This window comes from Amborella trichopoda, chromosome 8, assembly GCF_054954075.1.
Source record: "Amborella trichopoda isolate Santa Cruz 75 chromosome 8, AtrichopodaSantaCruz75HAP2 v2.0, whole genome shotgun sequence".
Lineage (NCBI taxonomy): Eukaryota > Viridiplantae > Streptophyta > Magnoliopsida > Amborellales > Amborellaceae > Amborella > Amborella trichopoda.
In genome coordinates, this window is record NC_142343.1 from 7,606,840 (window position 1) to 7,629,768 (window position 22,929).

The following is a 22,929-nucleotide window of genomic DNA, read 5'->3' on the forward strand; positions in this document are numbered from 1 at the left end:
CGATTTTTTTGAAAATTTGTTTTTTTTTTTTTTTAATCCATATTATTCAAAGAGAAAATGATAGAGATGATGATTCTGAGGTCACCCTATCCCAGCCATATTATTCACATATCGAGTCCCAACAGCAACAGTGTAGGGATGAGCACGACAGTGCAGGTGAGCATGAAGGATGGACAATCTTTGGGGATTTTAGATTGGAAACACAACAAAACACTAACACTCAAGGATTTGAAAATAGTCAGACGCTAGCTAATATCGATGATTCGTTTTTAGATCGAATCAATGAATTGTTAAACTAATTCAATCAATGGCACCAGCGTGACCAAGAAGAACAATAACGTCGTCTATCATTTTATTTTTAGATCATATGGTACTAATTTTATGCTTTATTGTAGTCCATGTATGTTGATATACTTATTCCATGATAATTATATGTTTATCCTTTTGTGTGATGTAAATTAAATACTGAATGGCGGTTCATGCAGGGAAAGAACATATCAATATTCGCATATTCATTCAAAAACATGAAAATTCTTAATGGAGTACCTTCATTTCTTATTGAATTCCTAAAAAACAATATTTATAATGAATTTTAATAATTTTTTTCGGATTTTTTTTAAGCTTTATTCTGACCTATTCACCCGATTCCCGATCCGGATCGCCGATTCACCGATCCGGATCGATTTTTTGGAAGCCTGATCCGGGTCACTGATCCGGTTTTTAAACCATTGCTTTAAAGCTATCACAATGATATTAAGTATTAAAACTACATTTCTAAATATTATTTGAAGGTGCACTTCTAAATTTGATTGTTTAATGCGTGAATAGCTAAGTATATTGAGGACCGCTATGCCAGCACGGAATTGGTGGCGCATAACTCTAGGTCTAATAAGTCCTTGGTGGTTCGAAACGGTATTTTGTATTGTTTACCTTTTAGGCCCCATTTAGATCCGTAGAAAATGTTTTTAGATAAGATTATTTTCTATAAACTATATTTTTTCTAAAAATATTTCATGTAAGGTTTTTGCTTTTGGGACAATCTTTAGATGCACCTTGAATAACATATTCTAGAGAAATTATAAGAAATATATCTTAAGTTTTGGCTTATTAGAAAAAAAAGAAAAAAAAACTCAATAGTTTCTTAAATCTTATCCCTATTTTTTTTTTTTGTATTTATTTTAACAAAATAGCCTTCACAATAATTGTATGACCATAAAGGCATCACGGTACTTAAAATACCGTGATGATCATGAGAAATATCACTCTAAGAATACCCCTAAAGTTTGTGAAGGTACGATTTTCATCCATAGCAACTTTTTTTTTTTTTGGAAGATCCACTTGGGGCAAATTTCTTGTTAAATAACAATGTTGTTGAATCAATGACTTGAAATAGCCCGATGAGATTATGCTCATCTAGTTATAATATGGAAGTAAAATAAATATCATAAAAATATTTAAGTCATTTTTCTATAACATTTGGAAAAAAGAAGAAGAAGAGATTAATACATTTTTCTATCATAATTCATGAGAAAAATATAACTACTTAAATGATCAAGTTACCTTAGAAAATCATTAGCATGGTCAATTCATCATATTCGTTATTATTATGAGGATCAATTCATAAGTTTCATATTTACCTCCTTAAAATAATATAAAAATGGCCAAGTTGTTTTTGTTCAAAATTGAAAACCTTGAATTGGAGGCATTTTGATAATTTATTCTTTGCTTTCCGAGTTGTTGAGGGTTCCAAGAGTCTCATTTGATTCGGCATCCTTAAATGGATTGTACACTATAGGGGTCATGTAACTTTGTTACAAGGAAACCATTGTATACTGTAGGACTCTTGTAACTTTGGTACAAGAAAACCACCAAAAACTTTAAGGATGTCAGAAAATCACTTTAGCAATGAAATCTTCAAGCCATAAAATCTTCACAAAATTCAAAAAAATAAAAAAACTTATTTTGATGTTGAGCGTGGTTATTGAGACACTCCCAACCATCCAATTTTACATCCAATGCTGATCATGGCTCAATTCATGAAAGGCAAACAAACTCATCATATACTTTTTGCCTAATAAAAAGTTTATGGTGAGAAGCACACGATAAGAGTTGCATTCTCCATTTACATCCATGGCTCACTTGCTTTCCCACCATCCACTTTAGTTAAGGTCATCATTGAGCCCCTCCTCATATAGCATGGCCTTTAAATCCTTCTAGATATCTTTCCATCTCATACACTAAGGGCGTGTTTGATTTTTGGAGGACATAGTTTTAAAAATCGCATCTTTCAAAGAAATTGATATCCCAAATTCCATAGTATCTCATGCAACTAGTGGTACCCATTTTTTAGCATTAGATATTAGGCAAGTGGATACCATGTTATCTACTTTATTGTAATGCTTCCCCATTATCAAATAGGAAAGTACTACAATACTAGAAGATTAGTTTCTAAAACTACGTCTTTTAGAAATCAAACGTGCTAAAATAAACATCATACATGAAAAGTCCTAAGAGCCAGTTTGGATGTACCCAAAATTGTAATATTTTTCAATGACAAGAAAAAAAGATTGACATAGCAATTGGAACCATTTGGATAACCCCATTAGATTTTATTAAGCCAAATTTACCCGAAAGGAAATGAGCGAAAAAAATTTGAGTTTCCCTCGGCGCCTTTCCCCAAATCTTCCCGCAGTCGCACTTACAAAAGCTTCTCTCCCACTCTCAAGAAGGTCTCACAACTCTTTCCTTCTCTCATCTTCAACTATGCAGATCCCATCTTCTAGTACTAGTTCAAGTTTTTCTCTCTCTAAAAAATGAATATTTCCATCTTTCTCTATCTAGAAAGCCGCCCCCTACTTTTATAGAGCTCTCCCTACCATTTAGATGGTTGCTGAGAGCAGTTGTACTCTTAGATTCCCTTTTTTATTATCTCTATAAATTCAGGGTTTTTATCGATATCTTTGGAAACTGTGATTCTTCGCATCGTGAGAGTAGAGCTTTTTTCTGTAACATAAAGGTTCTCTATCTAAATTTAATGGAATGGTTTTTTGAGTACGGAGAGGGAGATGTTTTACTACCTCAAAACATTTGCAAAGGAAGGCACCTCTTTTGCCTAACCATCAAGTTACTGTCTTTAATAATAGAGCAATGATTTCATGCAATCGTTGTATAATAATATGATGCAACAACTTTAAAAAACCATCTTATGGCCATTTGTTTGATCCAAATTTTGAAATATACACTCTTTTCATTCTAATGAACAATCACCAAAAAAAAAAGAAAAATTGAAAGCACAATCTAGAAAGTAATTTTTTTGCCCAATTAACACAGGCCGTTCATTTTGGTGAGATGCTTAGATCTAGGCCTTAGAAGGATTTTTTTATTTCCAATTTTTTTGGATGGCTTTATTATCATTAGATGAACAATATTAGAAAAGAAAAAAAATGGTTTTGAGTCTATAACGGCTAAGATCTTGAAATTCACAAAATGAATGGTCTAGATTCGTTTTTGGAGGGGACTCATTTTGACCATATCTAGGATTCAAATTGAACTTTCTTTTTTTTTTGGAATTGATTATTGAGATGAAGAGAGTGTGTGTGCAAAATTTGAGGTCATACAAATACCATAAACATGGTTTTCTAGAAGTGTCGTTGCATTATATTATGATACAACCGTTGCATCGGATCATTGCTCTTAATAATAATATTCAACTTCTCCTTGCTTCTACTTTCTGGGTTCTTCTTAGTTTCTTCCCACCTTTTTGCCCATCCACCAAGTTTTTCTCTTTAGTAATAATATTGAACTTCTCCTCGTTCCTGTTTTCTGGGTTCTTTTCATTTTCATTGTCTTGTACATTTATAAGGATAAACTGCACATTGAGAGAGAGAGAGAGAGAGAGAGACAGAGAGAGAGAGAGAGAGGAATCAATATAATTAAATTCTAAAATTGTATAATTTGGGTTTGGGATTTCTTATAGATTTCTTTAAAATTTCATATTTCAAGTTATTTTTCTGCCATTTTCGACAATTCTATAGAGATCATTGGTCAAAACTTTTTATGTAATGAGAAAAATTAAGAAAAATATAAATTTAGAATTTATTGCAACGCATCCAAACAGACATATCTGACAAATAAAATTTTCTTTTCATATTTTAATAGATATCCAAATAGTCTACCAACATAATAAAATAAAACGATAATGTTTCTCAATTAAGGAGGAAAAAAATTGCATTTTTTTTCAATGTGAATATTTTTTTCTTTGACATCCAAACTGAGCCTTGATTTTTATTTTTATTTTAAATGCAGGAGAAGGCTCGGAAGGTTACTGATAATTGAATAGGAGGATAACTTAGTCAGCATCAATCATTGAAAAAGCAAACAACATAAGAGAAACCTTATTTTATGATACCACTAAAATAAGAAAAAAAAGAAATCATATATTATAAGAGATAGTAAAACAAACATTCTATGGAGAGGAAGCAATTTGTAGATGACAGATGAATTTTGAGGTGGAAAAATAGAAGGAATTTGTAGAATTCGATCAATAGATACAATTATTTTTTGTGAGAAGGCATACGAAAATGGAGAAATGATAGAGGAAAATAATTTGAGAACGGAAGTTTTAGATTTGAATAGAGGGAGTACGAAGTGAGAAGCCTTTGTCGGTTTCTTTGGGTAAAAAAAGAGGGGAGAGATATTTCTTGTCTTGGGACATTTTTTTTCCAAAAATAAGGTTATTTTAAATAAAAATTTGGGACTTAGGTTCATTTATGTCAAAAAATATATGGGATTATATACAATAATACCATTTACTTTTGGTATAAGGAGGTTACAATTACTTACAACATTATAAAAATCTGATAGCCTAGATGTGTTTCAAAGTTCGAGAAATTTTTTTTTTAACTTTGAGCTTGGTGAAATAAATGTAACCACCCAATTTCACATCCAATAGTCAAAATTAACTGTAACCACCTTGTACAAAAAGGTAAATGGTCTCATTATATATTTTCTAATATATATATATATATATATATATATATATATATATCAATTGTAGAACTTTACCTGTAAGCGTTTTGTAGATGCTTCCATATATGAAAAACACTACAAAACACCTATAGGTGAAGTTCTATAGTACTTCACCTACGGCTTAACACCGTTCAAAGTTTATTACCCGATCACATATGTCTGATAATATTTTAATTTTAATATTCTTTTTACAAATCATAATGATCTGAAATTTTGTAGGTGTGTGAGCCTTAATGAGATTCACATGAATAAAATATAAAACAAATAATTTGAATAATAAAAATTATAAAAAATACCCCTATAAAGTTTTAGGGGTAATTTTATCATTTTATTTTTTACTATTATTTTTTTAATATTTTATTTTTGTGCGACTTGGTCATATGTACATGCCCCAAATTTTAGATAAATCTGATTAGCACAATAATTTTAAAAATTCAAATACTATCAGACAACTGCGATGATGTGATGAGCTTTGGACAGTGATGAGGTGTAGGTGAAGTACGGTAGAACTTCATTATAGGCGTTTTGTAGATGCTTTTATAGAAAACACTACAAAATGTCTATAGGTGAAGTTCTACAGTACTTCACCTATAGCTTTATCACCGTTCAAAGTTTATCACACGGTCACATATGTCTGGTAAGATTTTAATTTTAATATTTCTTTTACAAATCATATCACATGAATAAAATATAAAACAAATAATTTGAATGATAAAAATTGTGAAAAATATCTCTATAAAGTTTCAGGGGTAATTTTATCATTTTATTTTCTGACTATTATTTTTTTAATATTTTATTTTGGAGCTACTTGGTCATATGTACATACACCCCAAATTTTAGATAAATATGATTAATATAACAATTATAAAAATTCAAATACTATTGAACAATTGTGACCGTGTGATAAATTTTGGACGGTGATGAGGCGCAGGTGAAGTACTGTAGAATTTCACCTATAGGAGTTTTGTAGATACTTGCTCTATATATATATATATATATATATATACATATATATACACACACACACACATTTATTTTGAAAAAAATTAGCTCGTATACCTATAAAGTACCATTAGATTTTTCTTTCTATAAAGTATATTTTAGTATCGGGTGCGGTTTCTATAAAGCCTAGACCTTATGAAAAAAAGTAAAACTTCACCTTAAAACCTAGTATTAGAAACACTTCGGGCATGAAAAATTATGCCACCACTACTGTTATGGTCCTAAGTGGTTTAAGGCCCTAACTTTCCATGTTTCCATCACCCAAGGGTTTTTGGTGCATATTTGGTTAGGTACTGGTAGCCGGGTTCAAAGCCACTGAACAAAAAAAATGGAGAAAATGTTGACTTTGGAGATCTAAAATCAAGAATTATAGAAATACCTTCAGACATTAAAGGTTCAAAATCCGTTCTATAAGATTTGACTTTAGATTACGAGCATTTAAAAGTCGTAATAAAATACTTGACTTCCGACCTTTATGATCCAAAGTTTAAAAATTTCACTTGGGATTTTCATCGTCTAAAGTAATAACAAAAAAGTAGAAATAAACTTAAAACTCAAAATCATGAACGTATGTAATCACAATAACAAAACTATGGTACTTCATCGTAAAATGGTTTTTAGCCTGAAGTGGGGTTATTTTACAACAATACTAAAAAAGAGAAAAAGTTATGAATGATTGATGAGAAAAAGATTGATGAGAGTTTTTATAAAGAAAAAGGGGAATTCTATAAAAGTTGTCAACCTTTGTACGTATAAGTTGCACCTCAAAAACCCACTGAAAGAAATTGTTTTGATACGAAAAATCCCCAAATTGATCTCGAGATGTATGAATATAGAGATAAAAAAAAAAAAAGATTTAAAGTCCAAAAAGTAGTGCATCTTGTGATGTATTATCTGGACTGCCCATTTTTTTAAGTTTTTATTATTTATAGATCTACTCAATTTGCACTAATATTAGAACTTTAAATTTTATAATAGGGCTATTCATTGTAAGACTTTTTGGCACCAAAACTGCATCTTTCAGCATAGGTTTGAGGTGCACCTTGCTCTGATCGTTTAAGATTGTTGCGTTATACAAACCTCACATTTTATTTATGGGTGAGATTTGTAAACGGTGCCTACCTTATACTACACAAATAAACCGTACATTTTTCTAAAAGATGTAGTTTTAGTGTAAAAAACCTTATAATGATTTGAAAATTCATGTTCAACACTAATTATAAAATTTTAAATTATAAAAGTAGCGTAAATCACGCATATCTATAAATAATTAGAAATGTTGAAAATAAATGATCAAGATAACTTGTTATAAGATGTATTATTTTTAAGACAATTTTTTTTTTAATATATCTATGAATTTTGAAGCCGAGATATTCAATTAGAAAATTTTTAAAGTACTCTTCTACTGCTCTCTTCTATTTAATTTTTTAGGTGCACTTATAGAAGTGTTTCCTTGTTATAATGAATATTAGGGGTACATGAGCGTAAATTTCGTTTATCCCGGGGCTGGTATGGAACCATGGATTGGGGACGTAAATTTCCTTATCAAAGGAGAATGGTTTGATAGGGTTATCAAAATCACTAACTGAAATTGCAATTCAAGCATTATAAAATCTTTAAATTACTGTAGTTTGAATATTATGATTATATAAAAAAAATAAAGATTTTAAGCTCTAAAAATAATGTATATTGTAATAAATTATCGAGACCTTTTAGTTTCCCTTAAAAATAGGGTGCAGTTTGTATAGAGCCGAGGCTCTAAACAAACAAAGTAAAGCGAACCTTCAAATAATGTTGAGAAATGTGGTTTCAATATTGAAAATCTTTGTTTTAGTTGTAAAATATATTTTCATCTTTAATTATAAGATTAAAAGCATTAAAAATAGTTTAGATCAATTAGATCCAGTGGTTTAAAAAAAGGATCGGTGACCCGAATCGGACATCCCAAAAACCGATATGGATCGGCAAATCGGCGATCCGGATTGGGAATCAAGACGAATCGCTCAGATTAAGCCTTAAGAAAATTCAAAAAAATTATTAAAATTCATTATAAATGTTTTTTTTAGGAATCCAATAAGAAATGGGGGTACTACATTATTAACTTTCATTGTTTTCATCAATTTATGAATATTGAGATGTTCGTTCTATGTTATGAATTTATGTTGACCATTAAATTTACAGCACACAAAAGAAATCATAGAATTCTCATGGATTAAATATATAATCATATATGAACTACAATAAAGAGTTGACTAAATTGATGAAAAATTAGCCACTAAAATCTCAAATTGGCGGAAAACCCTAATCCGCTAAAAAAACCCAAATTATTATAACCTAACTTACTATAATATTATATATTAACAATATTTTATAAATATTTTATTATATAAATAATAACAAATCCAAAATATTTTATAATATCATCTAATTTAAAATGTATTATTGACAACTGTAAGAAAAATAGTACACTACATGATTTATAATACAAAAATTAATAAATAAAATAAAAGATTTGGTTATCAATGTAGAAATTATTAGAATGCATACCAATTTTCTTTAATTTTTTAGGTTTCTAGAATAAATTAGTGGAAGAGATTGTTAGTAGAAATAGAGAGATTTCAAATGGCCTCATTATATGAATCCTATCTTTAAATTAATATTACTAAATTTATGTTAAAGACCATCATGTTATAAAAATAAAAAATATAATTAAACCATTTATTCCTAGGTTGTATTAAGAAATACCATTTAATTTTTTTGACAAGAAATACTTATTGTGTTATCTTTTATTTTTTTTTACAAGAAAAATATGATACTTGTTGATGTTCTTCTTCGTTTTTTTTTGACAAAAGAAGAATATATTGTACTACATTTTTTTTTGCTTGTTGTATTACTTTTTATTTTATTTTACAAGAAAAATAAAAAAATGATGCTGCTAAAGTACATTTTATTTTTTTATGCTTGTTGTTTTATTTTTTTACAAGAAATACTTGTTATATTACCTTGAATTTTTTTTACAAGAAAAATAAAAAATTGTTGTATTATCTTTTTTATCTTTATCTTGAAAAGATTTTTATTTTATATTTTTTTTATTTTTTTACAACAGTATTTTCTGCCTTTGTAAAGATAAAGATTTTTATTTTATATTTTTTCTATTTTTTTACAACAGTATTTTCTGCCTTTGTTTATTTTTTTGATAACAATTGTATTTTTTTTACAAGAAAAATAAAAAAATGTTGTATTTTTTTTTTTATCTTTATCTTGAAAAGCCTTTTGCTTTATATTTTTACTATTTTTTTACAACTGTATTTTCTGCCTTTGTTTATTTTTTTGACAACAAAATGTTTTTGGTTGTGCACTAAAAAAAATTTTTGTTGTAATATTTTGGTTGTGCGCTAAGGGGTTCGAACCCTAAACATCCACCGTACAATCCATGTTGTCAACCAACACAACCACATCGCCTCATGTGATTTTATTTGATTCTATAATATTATATATTCAAACATCTTGCTTTAATGATTTTTTGTGGAAATTATCTCACATCGAATGATGAGTGTCGCTTGGTTATCTATAAAGTCCTTTGTAATAGATCTTTTCAATGCCCGTGTAGAAAAGCGAGGGGGAAGACATGTGAGGTGAGTTACCACGTGTTACTCCCGTGAGGTGGACACGTGTAAACCCAAAAATTTAAGTGAGACTCGCGATTCACTATTGGGAATCGCCCGGTTCTCTCTGGACATGGGCGATTCCCAATTTTTTTGTGGAACCGGCTTGGTAATAGACGATTCTCGGTTTTTTCGTGGAACCGGCTCGGTAGTAGACGATTCCCGATTTTTTTGTGGAACCGGCTCGGTAGTAGACGATTCCCGATTTTTTCGTGGAACCGGCTCGGTAGCAGACGAATCCCGGTTTTTTCGTGGAACTGGCTCGGTAGCAGACGATTCTCGAGTCGAACCGGATGAGTCTGACTCGACTCTAGGAGTTTTTAAACACTGATTAAATTTATGAAAACTTAAAAATTAATGGTCAAGATGCATGAGATGCACTATTTCAAAACCTGAAATCCATTTTTCTCATACATCTTGATGTCGAGATAATCAAATTGAGGATATTTGGGCATCAAAACAACCTCTTCTAATGAAATTTTTTAGGTGGCCTCTAAATTGATTGTTTAGAACCTCGGCTGTATATAAACCTTTTCCTAAAAATAAGTGCCCAAAGATTTACTGTAAATTTTTAGGTTTCGAATTTGATGTCCGTGTTGAAAATTGATTTTAAAGCGGCCATGGGGATTTCCGTGGGGATTTTCGTTGCAGGTTGTGCTTTCCGTATAGGATTTGAAGTGAGGCTTTATTTTGTTTGCCCAAAGTAGATTCAACAAAAGCCTTCATGAGCAAACCTGCAAAACCCTATAAAACCAAAAAACGCAACTCTTTTCTCTCTAAAATTACTGGTTTTCGTTGAACCAGTTGCTGCTTGTACCCCTCGTGGTCCCTTTTGGCTTCTGAAACCCTAATCCCAATTAACACATGTTGTTAGTTTTAGTTCTCTTTCTCTTTCAGAAATCCTGAAGCTGCAATGGCGAAACGAGAGCTCTCTAGTACTTTGAAGAACTTGAAGGTTAGTTAAACTGATTGGCCTTTCTTTCTCATATGAGCTCCATCTAGACATTTATTGGAACCATTTGTTGTATGTTCCTGCTATTGATCTTGATCATCTCTTCCATGAAGAAACAAAAAATGAGATTTATTCTTGTCAAGCTTATACGGTTTCCAGTTCATTATTATTCCTCAACTTTATGGCTTCAGAAGAAATGTAGATATTTAGATTCTTTCGTAATTCCATCTTTTCTGTGAAGAAATTGTTGAAATTTAGGTTTACATTTGCAATTGCTGCCTTTCCTTGCATAAACTATGATTGAATCTTTTCTAACTATTTATGTGTTTCCTGTGGATAAAATTGAGGAAATTTATGTTCCTTATCACTATTATACAACCTGTCCTCATCTTTGTGTTTCGTTCTCCTTCTTGTTTACTTCCTTTCTACCTTGGGGTTTACTTATTTTTCTAGTTAATATTTGAAGTGATCTTGGTATTGACATTCTTTTGAAATTAGTTTATGCAACGAGCAATTCAGAAAGAGGAGCAGACTAAGAAAGAAGAAGATGTGAAAGTAGAGGAACATTCCGTTAGGTCGACTGCTCAAAGCAGAAAATGGTATTTTTTTTTTGTTTTGTATTATTTTTAAGAGTACTCTTTCAAGAAATTTAATTATTCTGACTGCTCAATTTTTTTCAATGTTGATTTGTTGGGAGTTTTCCTTGACATCACTGGTGAAGAAATGAGTGCTTCTCCTTTGAAACCCCAAAAGTAAAAAGTGCAGATGATACTCTATTTGATATTAATAAAATCTGTTCATAAGCATCGAAGAAAATATAAAGAAAGTGATAAAGAAGAAACAGAGATGACTTGATTAGAAGGAAGAAAATGAGTTAACAAAGATAACAGTGGAAACTACTGTGTCGATGCAATTAGTCAGTATTAGGACACCTTTGAACTTATGTGCTATATCGAGTGGTCGGACTAGCTAATCTGTATTTTCCCTAACTTTATTCTTTTTGTTTATCTTGGTATTACTTTCTTGAATACACACATTCTCCTAGACATATATTGTCTTAGGGAAAATGTATGTCTATTGATTATTATTTAGGAAGGCAACATGTTTCTGATTCATCCAGTGACATTCCTAATGATAGATATTATGAGTAGTTGCAAGTGTGGGGGAATCTTACTTTCGTAAGTCTATCTTGATGAAAAGTGTGCCCTGTTTATGAAATTTGTATTCCTAGAATAATTTAGTTACTTGAAATACATCCTTCATATGAACAGGTTTTTTGATGGACGCTTGAGATTTTGAATCTTTTAATAAAGGACATAGTAAAATGAATGTGCAAGCTGGATTGTGGGTGAGGGTTTGTAGATGTCCAAAACTTTGGAGGATTGAATTGTTTAAGAAAAGGAACAATGTGATATGTTATGCCAGACAATCTTTAGATATTTTGCCAAAGGACTAGCGCACCAAGCAATTTTTCCTGAATGAATACTACCATTTTCACTTGTTTGTTGATGTATCACTTCCCTAGTTTCTCGTATTCTAAAATTTTCAGTCTTGTGGCTCATTCATTCAGCATTTATTTCCCCTATCATTTCATTTTGGGAAGATCTTGCAACTGTGCAACTTTTATACTAAATGAACTAGAAAGACATTAATGTTGGTGATGCACCTGCTTAACCCTACCTTGATTGCCATACTACTCTGATACTTATATTATCAAAATGTATTAAGTCCCATTCTTTTGATACAAAATGATGGGAAATGATTGAACTCAATTCTACTAACATATCAAGTCTATGTACATAGGGATCTACTTTCTTGCTATAAATGATCTTGTTAAAGAATGCATGGCATGTTTTTCATCACCAGGCGTATGCTATAATGCATATCTCAGTATTGCATTATTTTATCTGATATGTAAATAAAGTTTGTGGCTGCTCTTTGTTATGTTGGGACGTTTCTAGCAATGCTATAAAAAAAATAATCAGGCAAAAGCCATGATTCTAAATAAAGTGCAATTAGCTGAAGATTTTAGTACTTTTCTTATTGTAGATGAGGCTTTGAGTATTATACCAGTACCTTAGTTGAAGAGCTTAGGGAGAATGGTGCTTTAATCTGCTCCTTGACAATATCTTGGTCATGGAGACAGTTAATTTGCTAGCTTGTACGATTTCTCTAACGGGAGGAATGTATTTAATTAATGCTTACATAGCGGAGTTGAGAGAATTAGCCAAGGGTTGGTGGATATTGCTGTTGGTTCTGATACAGTAAAGGAGAGTACCCGTCAATCTATCCATGTCTCGGAACCCATGGTGATGGATTTGAAGACATTGCCCCGGGTTCCTATGAGGAGAAGTTGGATGATCTTGTAGGATCAAGGTGCCTTCTATAGCACGTTATATCAGTTGCTTATGTTATTCTATGTCTGACTAGGTCTATTTTAACCTGATGAATTCTTCCCTCTTCTTGTGGAGGGAGAGCATCCACTCACCAAACATCTTGTAGTTTTGCATCTTAGTGGGGTAGAATGTGTTTTTTAGGCTTCAATGATAAGATTGTACTCAATTCTTTTCAAGGATCTTTTTTTGTTTGTTTGCATCCTGTTTGCGTTAAGTTGGTCCCCATATATCAAAACTTCGTTGTCTGGTTTTGAGTTCACTGTGTTGTAGGTCACATAGAAAAAATCAGTGTATGAGGTCTTTGACCTTTTTGCTCTTATACGATGAGAAGGAAGGTTAGATGGAAGGATTTGTTATCAGATGTGAATTTATTGGGAAAAAGACAAAACCAAGAGCAGGAGGGGAAGCCATGGTGGTGTATATCAGAGGTTTACTGCTCAATCGAGTCTTTCAAGTGGTTTTGATTCTCTATTTGGTTGAGTCATAGACTGATTAGACTTGTCCAATGGCATGCATATGTTCTTGATTGACTCTATGCAAGGGTTAATACATGTGATCTAGTCTTACTGCTCTATCAAAATTATGATTATGTCCCTTTTTAGTGCAATGTTCGAATCTAAAAGTGGTTTGCTGTATATTAGGTCCATAAGGGGTTTAGGAGGTCATTTGAGCACCATAATGACTTACTTAAAAGATATAATCATACATCTTATAAAATTTTATACTAAAGCATGTATGCTAGCTATTTATGCATGGTATGCATTACAATTATTTTATACATTTATCTACAGAAAGAAATCAGAACACGTATTATATATCTCATAGTTCTCTGCTTATTCAAATTACATTTAAATTTGTATGTCTGAAATATGTGTTCATCTTTGTTTGGTTCTAAAGGATCGCGTTTTAATTTGCAGTTTATTAACTTAACATTGCATTTTTTGTGTTTTCCAAAAACAATGTTTAGTCACTAGTTTCCTGTACCTGAAATATTGATTCGAGAGATTGCGCACAAGATGAGGCCCATCTTAATGTAAATAAGAGATCCAAGTGAAGCAAAGAGTGGGGACTGGTCTTGGATGTTGAGGATAGCTGCCTCACACTTCAGTTCCCATATGAGGACCTCAGAACATAGGGAAGAAATTAGTTGGACACAGAAAATCTAGAACACCATAGCTTAAAGAAAATCAATGTGGTAATTGATTTGTTCCATCCCTAGGTGAATTAGCATTGAAGTAGAAAATCAGTTAATCAGTGTGGACCAAGTGACCTTTATTGACATTGATGATAAATGGGGCAATGAGTGATTCCTTTCAAGGATTATACCGACTCAATGAAGTTTGGAAGTCCATTTTGCCTTTTGGTTGATATGCATTGGAAGAAGAATGGATTGTAACTTTTTTGGAAGTGAAAATAGTCGATTCCCATATGTCTAAGGGCAGGGTCCCTTATCTGGAAGGGCAACAGGATGTTATTCCAAAACTGGGAGGCTATTAAGGGAGATCTTATGGAGAGTTCAAGGATTTCATTCCCAAACTTCGATAATTGGAGGGATTAACTTTACTTTTATCACCCTCTGTAATGGAGAGGGGACTTTGGTAGTATATACAGGCTTTGTGAAGTATGCACATTGATACAAAGGCTCAGGCATGGTTTCTAAACTATTAAATACTTCTCTTGGTCATATATCGAAAATTTGTGGTTCTCTCTCTCTCTCTCACACACACACACAACAAGAGAAAAATCATGTCTAAAGCAAATTATATGGTTATGATGAACTTTTGCAGCATAGTGATAATGGAAGGCGATCCACACCCTGGAGCATTGAAAGGTCGGATGTCATTCCAGAGCTTCAATCCGTCTGTCGATGTGAGTATGAGTACCAATACACTGCTATAGGCATGAATTTTTTTTTTATAAATCCTTTACTATTCTTCCCTTGCTCCCTTGTGTCATGTCCATGTTATTAGAAAATAAATGAAGAAGCAGAGTGTGCTCGCCAGCCCCAGGTGTCTACAGAAAACCCACCTAATAATAGTGGGTTGAATTCTAACAGGTGGGTCTCTTTTGGGTCCTTTTTTCTCTTTTTCTTTGTTAAGGAAATGATAATGCTTCAGTTGCAGTGGCATATTGATTTGGGAAATTTTTCAAGCATCCACCTGGATTTAATTCCCAACCACCTCTCTCACTCTCTCTAATTGCATGGAGGGGGGACAAAACTCATGTGGCTAGTGTGTGTCTGAGAGAGAGAGAGAGAGAGAGAGAGAGAGAGAGAGAGAGAGAGTTATATTTTTCCCATTGCTAGGGAGGGAGGGAGGGAGGAAGGAAGAGAGTTTTATTTTTTACACTGCCTTTTTTACCAGCTCTCCAACCATATCCTTCAATGAAACTGTTGTTACTCTTTTGGCCATGAGTCCTAAATGGACCAATAAATGGAAATTCCTTCTCTGACCTATTTTTAGCAACCAAGATAATTCTGCTTAAATGTTTATTCCAGAGATATGGGGGAATCACAGTCAAAACATGAGGATTCATCTGCTGCCAAAGTGGGTATCAATCATGATCCTCAGCGAAAGAAGCACAAAATAGAAGTGAGTGCAGAAAATTCGCACCAGTCATCCAAGAAGAATCGTGTAGTTAAAGATAATGGGGATTCTTCAATGAACAACAGGAAAGATCCTAACCAACAAAAAAATGGAAGGCTGGATTGGAGGGTTTTAAGGCCCCCAACTGGTTAATAATTGCTTTCACAAACAGCTATCATTTCAGAGGAAATGGGTTATCGCCAGAGTGTCGCGAACACTGGTTTTGAGCACAACTGGTTTGAGCCTTTGATATTTTCTCATGGGAGGTGTGCAGGTGAGTACATGAGATTTTTGTTTACTTTCCTTCATTCTCTCTCTCTCTCTAAATTTCATCATGTAAGGTATATAGTTGCTTTCATTTGTTTGCTAGAATGTAACATATCATCAACAGGTTATTTTTTCGTCCTTTTCTCCTTAACAAATTTATTTATATTGTGCTCTTATTTTCAGTTTCAGCATGTAGACTCTCTTCGTCTTTTTTTCATCTCAGTTGATGAGAAACATGTTGTAGCTTGTTTGACCCAAAGGAACTCTTTTTCAGTTGTTGGAGCAATGTTGCTTTTGAGTGCTTTTATCTGCTGGATTGATCACCTGACGTTAGACCTGTGTGTGTGTGTGTGAAAGAGAGAGAGAGAGAGAGTAATAAAAGGAAATTCTTAATACCCGATTTTAGTTTTAGTGCATGGAAAATGTACAGGAAATGCGTGTGCGTGTGCGTGTGTGAGCAGGTTGTTGATGCTAATTAAAGGGATGGACTCAGTTGTATGTTCCTACAGAAATGAGAGAAGGGACCTACAAGACTCAATCCATCCATTATTGCTACTGGTTATGTTTGTACTATAACTGGGTGGTGAAAGAATTCCTATGTTCCGCACCTCTGTCATTTTAATTTCTTAGTTGTTGGTTAAAAGCTTGCGCGCCAAATTTCTACTATGGGTTTTCTTGTTTGAGGGAGAGCCTTTTGTGATTAACTTTGAGTCGGATTAATTTATTGGTATTGTCTTTGTGTTAAGGGCGTGGAACCTGCCCCATGCAAAATCACCTTCTAAGCTCTTGCAAATTCATTTCCACCCTAGAAAACATAATTTTGTGCTCCAGAAACATTGAAACATTGCAGACTGATATAGGGGCCACTGAAAAACACTATTTCGAATTTCAACGACCTTTTGAGATGGCATTTTGACCCCAAGAAATAAAAAAGGTGGTTAAATCAGCATTCATATCATCAAGGTGATGACTTCTTTAAAGTTCATGTATTTGTCAGTGATTTGTTTATGAATACCTGTTCTTGTTTCAGGTTTGTAAAGTATGGGATATTTGGTAATTTGACTTAAATTATTTTAGTCATATGACTGAAAGGTGGTTAAATCAGCATTCATACTATCAAGGTGATGACTTCTTAAAAATTTATTTATTTGTCAATGATTTGTTTACGAATACCTGTTCTTGTTTTAGGTTGGTAAAGTACGGGAAATTTGGTAATTTGACCCACTTAAATTCTTTTAGTCATATGACTGAAATGTCTATACTTGTTTGGGGTTTCAAACTTAAAACATAGAATTCCTAATAAAAATTCTTGTTGGAGGTTTGGAATCATGAACAAGAAGGGGCATTTTTGTAACTCAACTCATTCAAGTCAAATGATGTAAACTACCTTGTTTGTATAAGATTCTAAATGAAGATTTGAAATCTATAGCAAAAATTAAAACTTTTAATGAAAGAGTATGTTCCAGATTCGGAATTTGGAACAAGCATGGTTATTTGGGTCACGTGACCTACGAATTTAAGAGGTAAAAAATGTAAGTAAAATAAAATAATTTTGAGGGTGCGGTTCGTATAGAACTGCTTTAAGCAATCAAAGTAACATGCACCTCCAAAATAGAACTGCTTTCAAAATGGAACTGTTTTAGTGAAATTTTTAAGGTGGGTTTTAATTTAATTGTTTAGAGTTTCGTCTCTATATAATTTTTTTCCTAATTTTAATTACATTTTGATCACTAGAACAAGGGCACTTTGGACATTTTTAGCATAATACTAAAGTGGTACGTATGTGAAATGATTTCGGTTCTACGACCTTTGCGTAAATTAATTGATATACCCGACTCATCATTTTTAGAATGATTAGACTATTTTAGAGATATTTTTTTCTCTCATTAGGATCTTGATTTTATTTTAATTTTTTTGAAAATATTACATGGAATGGAACTTACGACATAGTGCTATGATAACCCGATTACTGCTGCCTTGATCCAAGCCTGCTTCCTCCAAGATCATTAGGATCTTGATCTTGGACTTTAAGAGGAGAATGACCCGATTTTCGGGAATTCATCTTAAATATGGATGGATGATGAGGCATCAATATGATGCAATAATTTAAAAAAACTATGTTAGAACTATCTTTTTGATCCAAAATTTGAAATATACACTCTTTTCACTCTAATAAACAATCATTGAAAAAGAAACTTTTGAAAAAATGTTTTAAAAAGTGTTTTTTAGCCCAATTAATATAAGCCGTACATTTTAATGAGATGGTTAGATATAGGCTTCAGAAGGATTTTTTTTATTCTCAAAATTTGTATATAGCATTATCATCATTAGATTAACAATGGTAAAAAAAAAAGAAAAAAAGATTTTGAATTTGTAAACACTTAGATCTTGAAATTCACCAAATGGACGGTTGAGATTCATTGTTGGAGGGTACTAATTTTGACCATGCCTAGGGTGTAAATTGAATTTTGTTTTTTGTAGGATTGATTGTGAGGATGAAAAGAGTATGTGTGCAAAATTTGGGGTCATACAAATACCTCAAACATGGTTTTTAGAAGCATGGATGTATTATACTATGATACTCAATTATTGCCCTAATTTTTTGCTGCACCAATCGTTTCTCTATTGTCCAATAACGACTACTTGCAAATTATACATTTGGACCCACAACCATAGCACTAATCAAGGAGATCTGTGCGGCCTAAAATATTCTGAGAGTATCTCAGATTTGTCTTAAGATCAATTGTCTAGATGCAGTCAAATCATATTAAAAGAAAATTCTAATAAATGGTTTAAATTGAAATTTTCCTCACAAAGTTCTAATAAATGGCATAAATCAAAATTTTCGTCATTGAGAGTTTTGGGTTTCTTCATAGGTTCTTAATTACGAATGTGACCTGCTATAGGGCGGGGCCGGCCCTGGCGTGGCCCTAGTGGCCAAGAAGCTGGCCCTATGAGGGCCTACTCGGGCGGGCCGTGCCATGCTAAATAAAATCACATAAAAAGTTAAAAGGAGAAAACTAAGAAAGTAGCACCGGGCCGGGCCCGACCAGCACTCTGGCCACATCATGTGGCCTAAGCCCTAGAGTTTTAGGGCTGGGCCACCTGACCCATTGCCGCCCCTAGCCTACAAGCACAGTGTGTCCTATGCCTAACCTGTCTCTCACTCACCCATACCATAACTCTTGAGCCATCTATCTTGGGTTGGAATTGGTGGTGTAGGTGGTGTACAATCCTTATAGTTATGGTACTCGGAAAAGGAAGTCCTAAGGAAATCAGATCGGTAAAGAGGAGCATAACATGCGGTCTCCTCTAGGTATATTTTGTTTGTTATTTACGCTGCAGTAGGACACTTACAATGTATAACTGGTATCAAAGTTGATGCTATTTATAAGGGTGTAGTTGGCATACGGATGCATCCGTAGGTGTAGAGGTAAGGTGCACTTTTAAATTTTATCATGGTATATAATTTGGATGTAAAATGTTTTTAGAATTATCTCAAAATCTATTTTTATATCTAATTATAAAATTTTAAATTTAAAAAATAGTTAAAATCAAGTAGATCTATAAACATATGAAAATATTGAAAATGGACGGTGTAGATAATATGTTGTAAAATGCACTATTTTTTAGACTTAAAATATTTTTTATTTCATGGTCATACATCTTGATGTCGAGCGATCAATTAAAGCTTTTTTTAACATTAAAACGACATTTTCAGATGGATTTTTGAGTGAAAGAATGAAAAATGTTGAACTATGATAAAATAAATAAGGAGTTATCCGAGTCACCTATTATTGTGCAATCTTTTGTCTATTTGACGTCCATCTCTAAGATGGATGTAAAAAAATGTTACATCCGCTAAAAGTTAAAATGGATAGTAAAAAAAAAAAAATAGCATTTATGTTTTTTTAAAAAAGAGAAATTCCAAATTTAGATCATTGTCATGGTTGAGATTATTTTGTATCGAAAATACATCTTTGGGATATATTTGCAGGGAGATCGCACAAGAAGAGTGTGAATCAACCGACTCACCAAACACTTTTCCAATAAGTAATCCTATTTATCTTTAAGTTGCAAGATTTTATTTCTGAGGGTGTCTTATACTAGCCTCACCCAAACATAAAATACATTACAAAATAAATGTTCTAACTTTGTTTAAAAGTAGCTCTTCTGACAAGTTAAAATTAGTTAAACATTGATTTTGACCGATTTTTTTATTAGATTTGGTGTTTAAATTTAACCGATCGAAGCTTCAATGAGTGGTCCGACAGATTTGACTCGGCGGTCAGATCTTGATAATTATACCTTTACTTCTCTCACTCTGGCATGTATGATCTTCCAAAGACATTATTTATCTGCCACTGCGAATTTTGCTTTTCTATTAATTCCAAAGACATATTGCAGGGCTTGGTTTTCATACTGTACAACTTTAGCCTTCAAAACTTGTAGTTCATGAAATGACTTTTATTGATTAAAACTAAAAAATGATATTTTCAATATTTGATTACTTGCATTATCGAAATGACCTTTTATTGTTTAAAACTAAAAAATGATATTATCAATATTTGATTACTTGCATTATCAACCAAAAATTTTCTAAGTCCAAATTTTTGAAAAGATGCATTTTCTAATAAGGCGTAGGCCTTAAGAAAAAAAAGAAAAGGAAAAAAAAGAAAAGAAGAAAGTACTGCTTCACCTTGATATTTATTCAACACTAATTATGAAATTTGTAACTAAAAAATAATACAAATCTTGTGGATATATGAACACTTGAAAATAAAGGATCTAGATACTTCGTTATAACATACTTTATTTTTAGGGCTTGAAATTATTATGATTATTATTTTTCAACCATAATGATCAAGGTCGAGATGATTGATTTGAAAGTTTTCTGACATTGGACCTGTAATTTTTAGTGAGTTTTGAGGTGAGGCTTATTTTTTTTTGTAAAGTCTTAGCCCATGTTGTTAGATTTACTTCGCTTTGACGGAAGCCATTGAATTTTAGGCTAAACTGAAGCAAAGCGAAGTGAAGCTTGGTGCTGCCGCTTCGGTCGACTTCGGGCCTAAGCTTCGGCTTCTTCAGTTGATGCAAAGAAATAAAAGTATTTTTCATTATTTCTAAAATTTTTTATTTTTAGTATTTTCATTATCTAATTGGCCCAGATCTATTTTTCCATGGTGCTACTATTTTCTAAATATGAACCCAAGTGCCATATCTTTTCTTTTTTTGTTTCCAAAAGTTTGTAAGCAATCAAACCAGTGATTTAAGAAGAGTAACGATCCGATAGGATCTTCCCCCACTTTGTGTAGGACTTCAAAAGATCATCATTAAAGTTGGCACGGATTTCTAAAAAAATTATCATATAGGTGTTGGATTTGATTTTTCTATAGATCGGTGTCAAATTTAATGGTGATCATTTGGGGTCCTACACATATGGGTGGAGAAAAGTCCTATAAGATAATTTCGCTTTAAAAAATGGATTGGTGATTAGGATCAGGCATCATAAAAATCAGTTTGGATCGATGAATTGGTGGTCCAGATCACCATTTTATTGTGTGGAAAAAATAATGAACCGGCAAAAAAACACATATGAAAACAGTGAACCGGCCTGCTATGAATCAGAGTTTTGTTGTAGCAAAACGACATTTTTACTATAACAAAGCGCTGTTTTACTAAAGCAAATCGCCAGTTCTGTTTTAGACTCGAACGATCTACTATCTATTAACACAATCGGCACAAGTGACTGATTCCCTGATCACCCAGCACTTTTTAAATCACTGGATCAGACTAATCACAGCGGCTTACAACTGTTGGTTCGCATCGTACTACAATAATGCGTGACAACGACAAGAACACAGTGTCCCTTCGTAACCATGGACGACCCACCCTACAAACTGTTCCTTCATAATAGTCCGTGACTCTTTCCGAAAAAAAGGTTGTATAAGATTGAGACCCTAAATATCAAACTAAGACACATGTCAAAAAAATTTCTTCTAATACAAATTATTTGGTAAAGTTAAAAAAAGAAAAGAAAAAAAAAGACAATTCAAAAATTCATTAAAAGAAGTTTCAATGTTGAAAAACCCTCGCACCCTGTCACGTAAACCTTGAGATACAAGGGCATAAAAAAAAAAGACGTCAAGTCATGGAAATAGTATATCTTGTAATGCATTATTTAGACATTTAATTTTGAAGTTTTTCAAATGTTTATTGAGATGTTTGATCTATTCTATTTTTGAAGTTTTAAATTCTATAATTAGAGATGAAAATAAATTTTCAGTACTAAATGGAATCTTTCAACACTATTTAAAATTGTGCTTTACTTTGATTGTTTAAAGCCTCAATCTCGTACAAACCACACATTTTTTTTTTAGTTTAGTGCTGAAAGTAGATGAAAAAAAATATAAAGAGAAAAGTTTACATAGAGCATAGGCTTTAAACAATCAAATTAGAGCATAATTAAAATTATTTACTAGAAGATATTGTTTTGATGCCCAAATATCCTCAAATTGATCATCTCCACATCAACATGCATGGACATGAGAAAAAAATGGATTTCAAGTTTTGAAAATAATATATTTTGTAATGCATTTTTAGACAGTCAATTTTCAAGATTTTCAGGTTTTCATAGATCTGTCGATTTACACTATTATTGAAGCTTTAAACTTTATCAATAAATCTAAAAATATATTTTAAGGCTATCACAAAGATTCTCAATATTGAAGCCCCATTTTTCGACACTATTTGAACGTAGGTTTTAATTTGATTGTTTAGAGCCTAGGCTCTATACAAACTGCACCCATATATAAAAGGTTGCAACCTTATACTATTGAAGTGTTGAAAATTCTTTAGAAGAGAGTGTTCGTAAGTTGAAGAATCTTTTAATCGTTCATCTTGACTTCAAGATGTGTGAATATGAGAAAGAAAAGAATTCAATACCTAAAAGTAGTGCATCTTGTAAGACAAATTTTCAAGAATTTTAAATATTTATAAATTTGTTTGGACCTCTACCATTTCTTAAATTTTAA

At 32.3% G+C, this 22,929-nt stretch overlaps 1 protein-coding gene across 5 annotated transcripts; it reads left to right on the forward strand.

Annotated features, from left to right (window-relative positions):
* Window positions 1-10,343: 10,343 nt before the first annotated feature.
* Window positions 10,344-16,181, forward strand: LOC18436164 (scarecrow-like transcription factor 11 (SCL11)). 5 transcript variants are annotated; one of them, XR_002281228.2, is made up of 6 exons: window positions 10,344-10,650; window positions 11,146-11,246; window positions 14,831-14,912; window positions 15,014-15,099; window positions 15,541-15,902; window positions 16,079-16,181. XR_002281228.2 is itself a non-coding variant. In XM_006846187.4 (5 exons), exons 1-5 carry the CDS (start codon window positions 10,609-10,611, stop codon window positions 15,779-15,781), a joined length of 552 nt encoding a protein of 183 aa, XP_006846250.1. In that variant the 5' UTR covers window positions 10,344-10,608; the 3' UTR covers window positions 15,782-16,181. The 5 variants fall into 5 exon arrangements, 3 of the variants coding, with proteins under 3 accessions (XP_006846250.1, XP_088730873.1, XP_088730872.1); XR_016061493.1 differs by lacking the exon at window positions 15,014-15,099; XM_006846187.4 differs by having other exon boundaries at window positions 15,541-16,181.
* Window positions 16,182-22,929: the final 6,748 nt, after the last annotated feature.

Excerpts from the sequence above, each read along its gene's own strand:
- LOC18436164 (XM_006846187.4), top strand. The coding sequence starts at position 10,609 with ATGGCGAAACGAGAGCTCTCTAGTACTTTGAAGAACTTGAAG. Across the intron at positions 11,247-14,830 it reads ACTGCTCAAAGCAGAAAATG|CATAGTGATAATGGAAGGCG; the intron begins GTATTTTTTTTT and ends GAACTTTTGCAG. Across the intron at positions 14,913-15,013 it reads GCTTCAATCCGTCTGTCGAT|AAAATAAATGAAGAAGCAGA; the intron begins GTGAGTATGAGT and ends CCATGTTATTAG.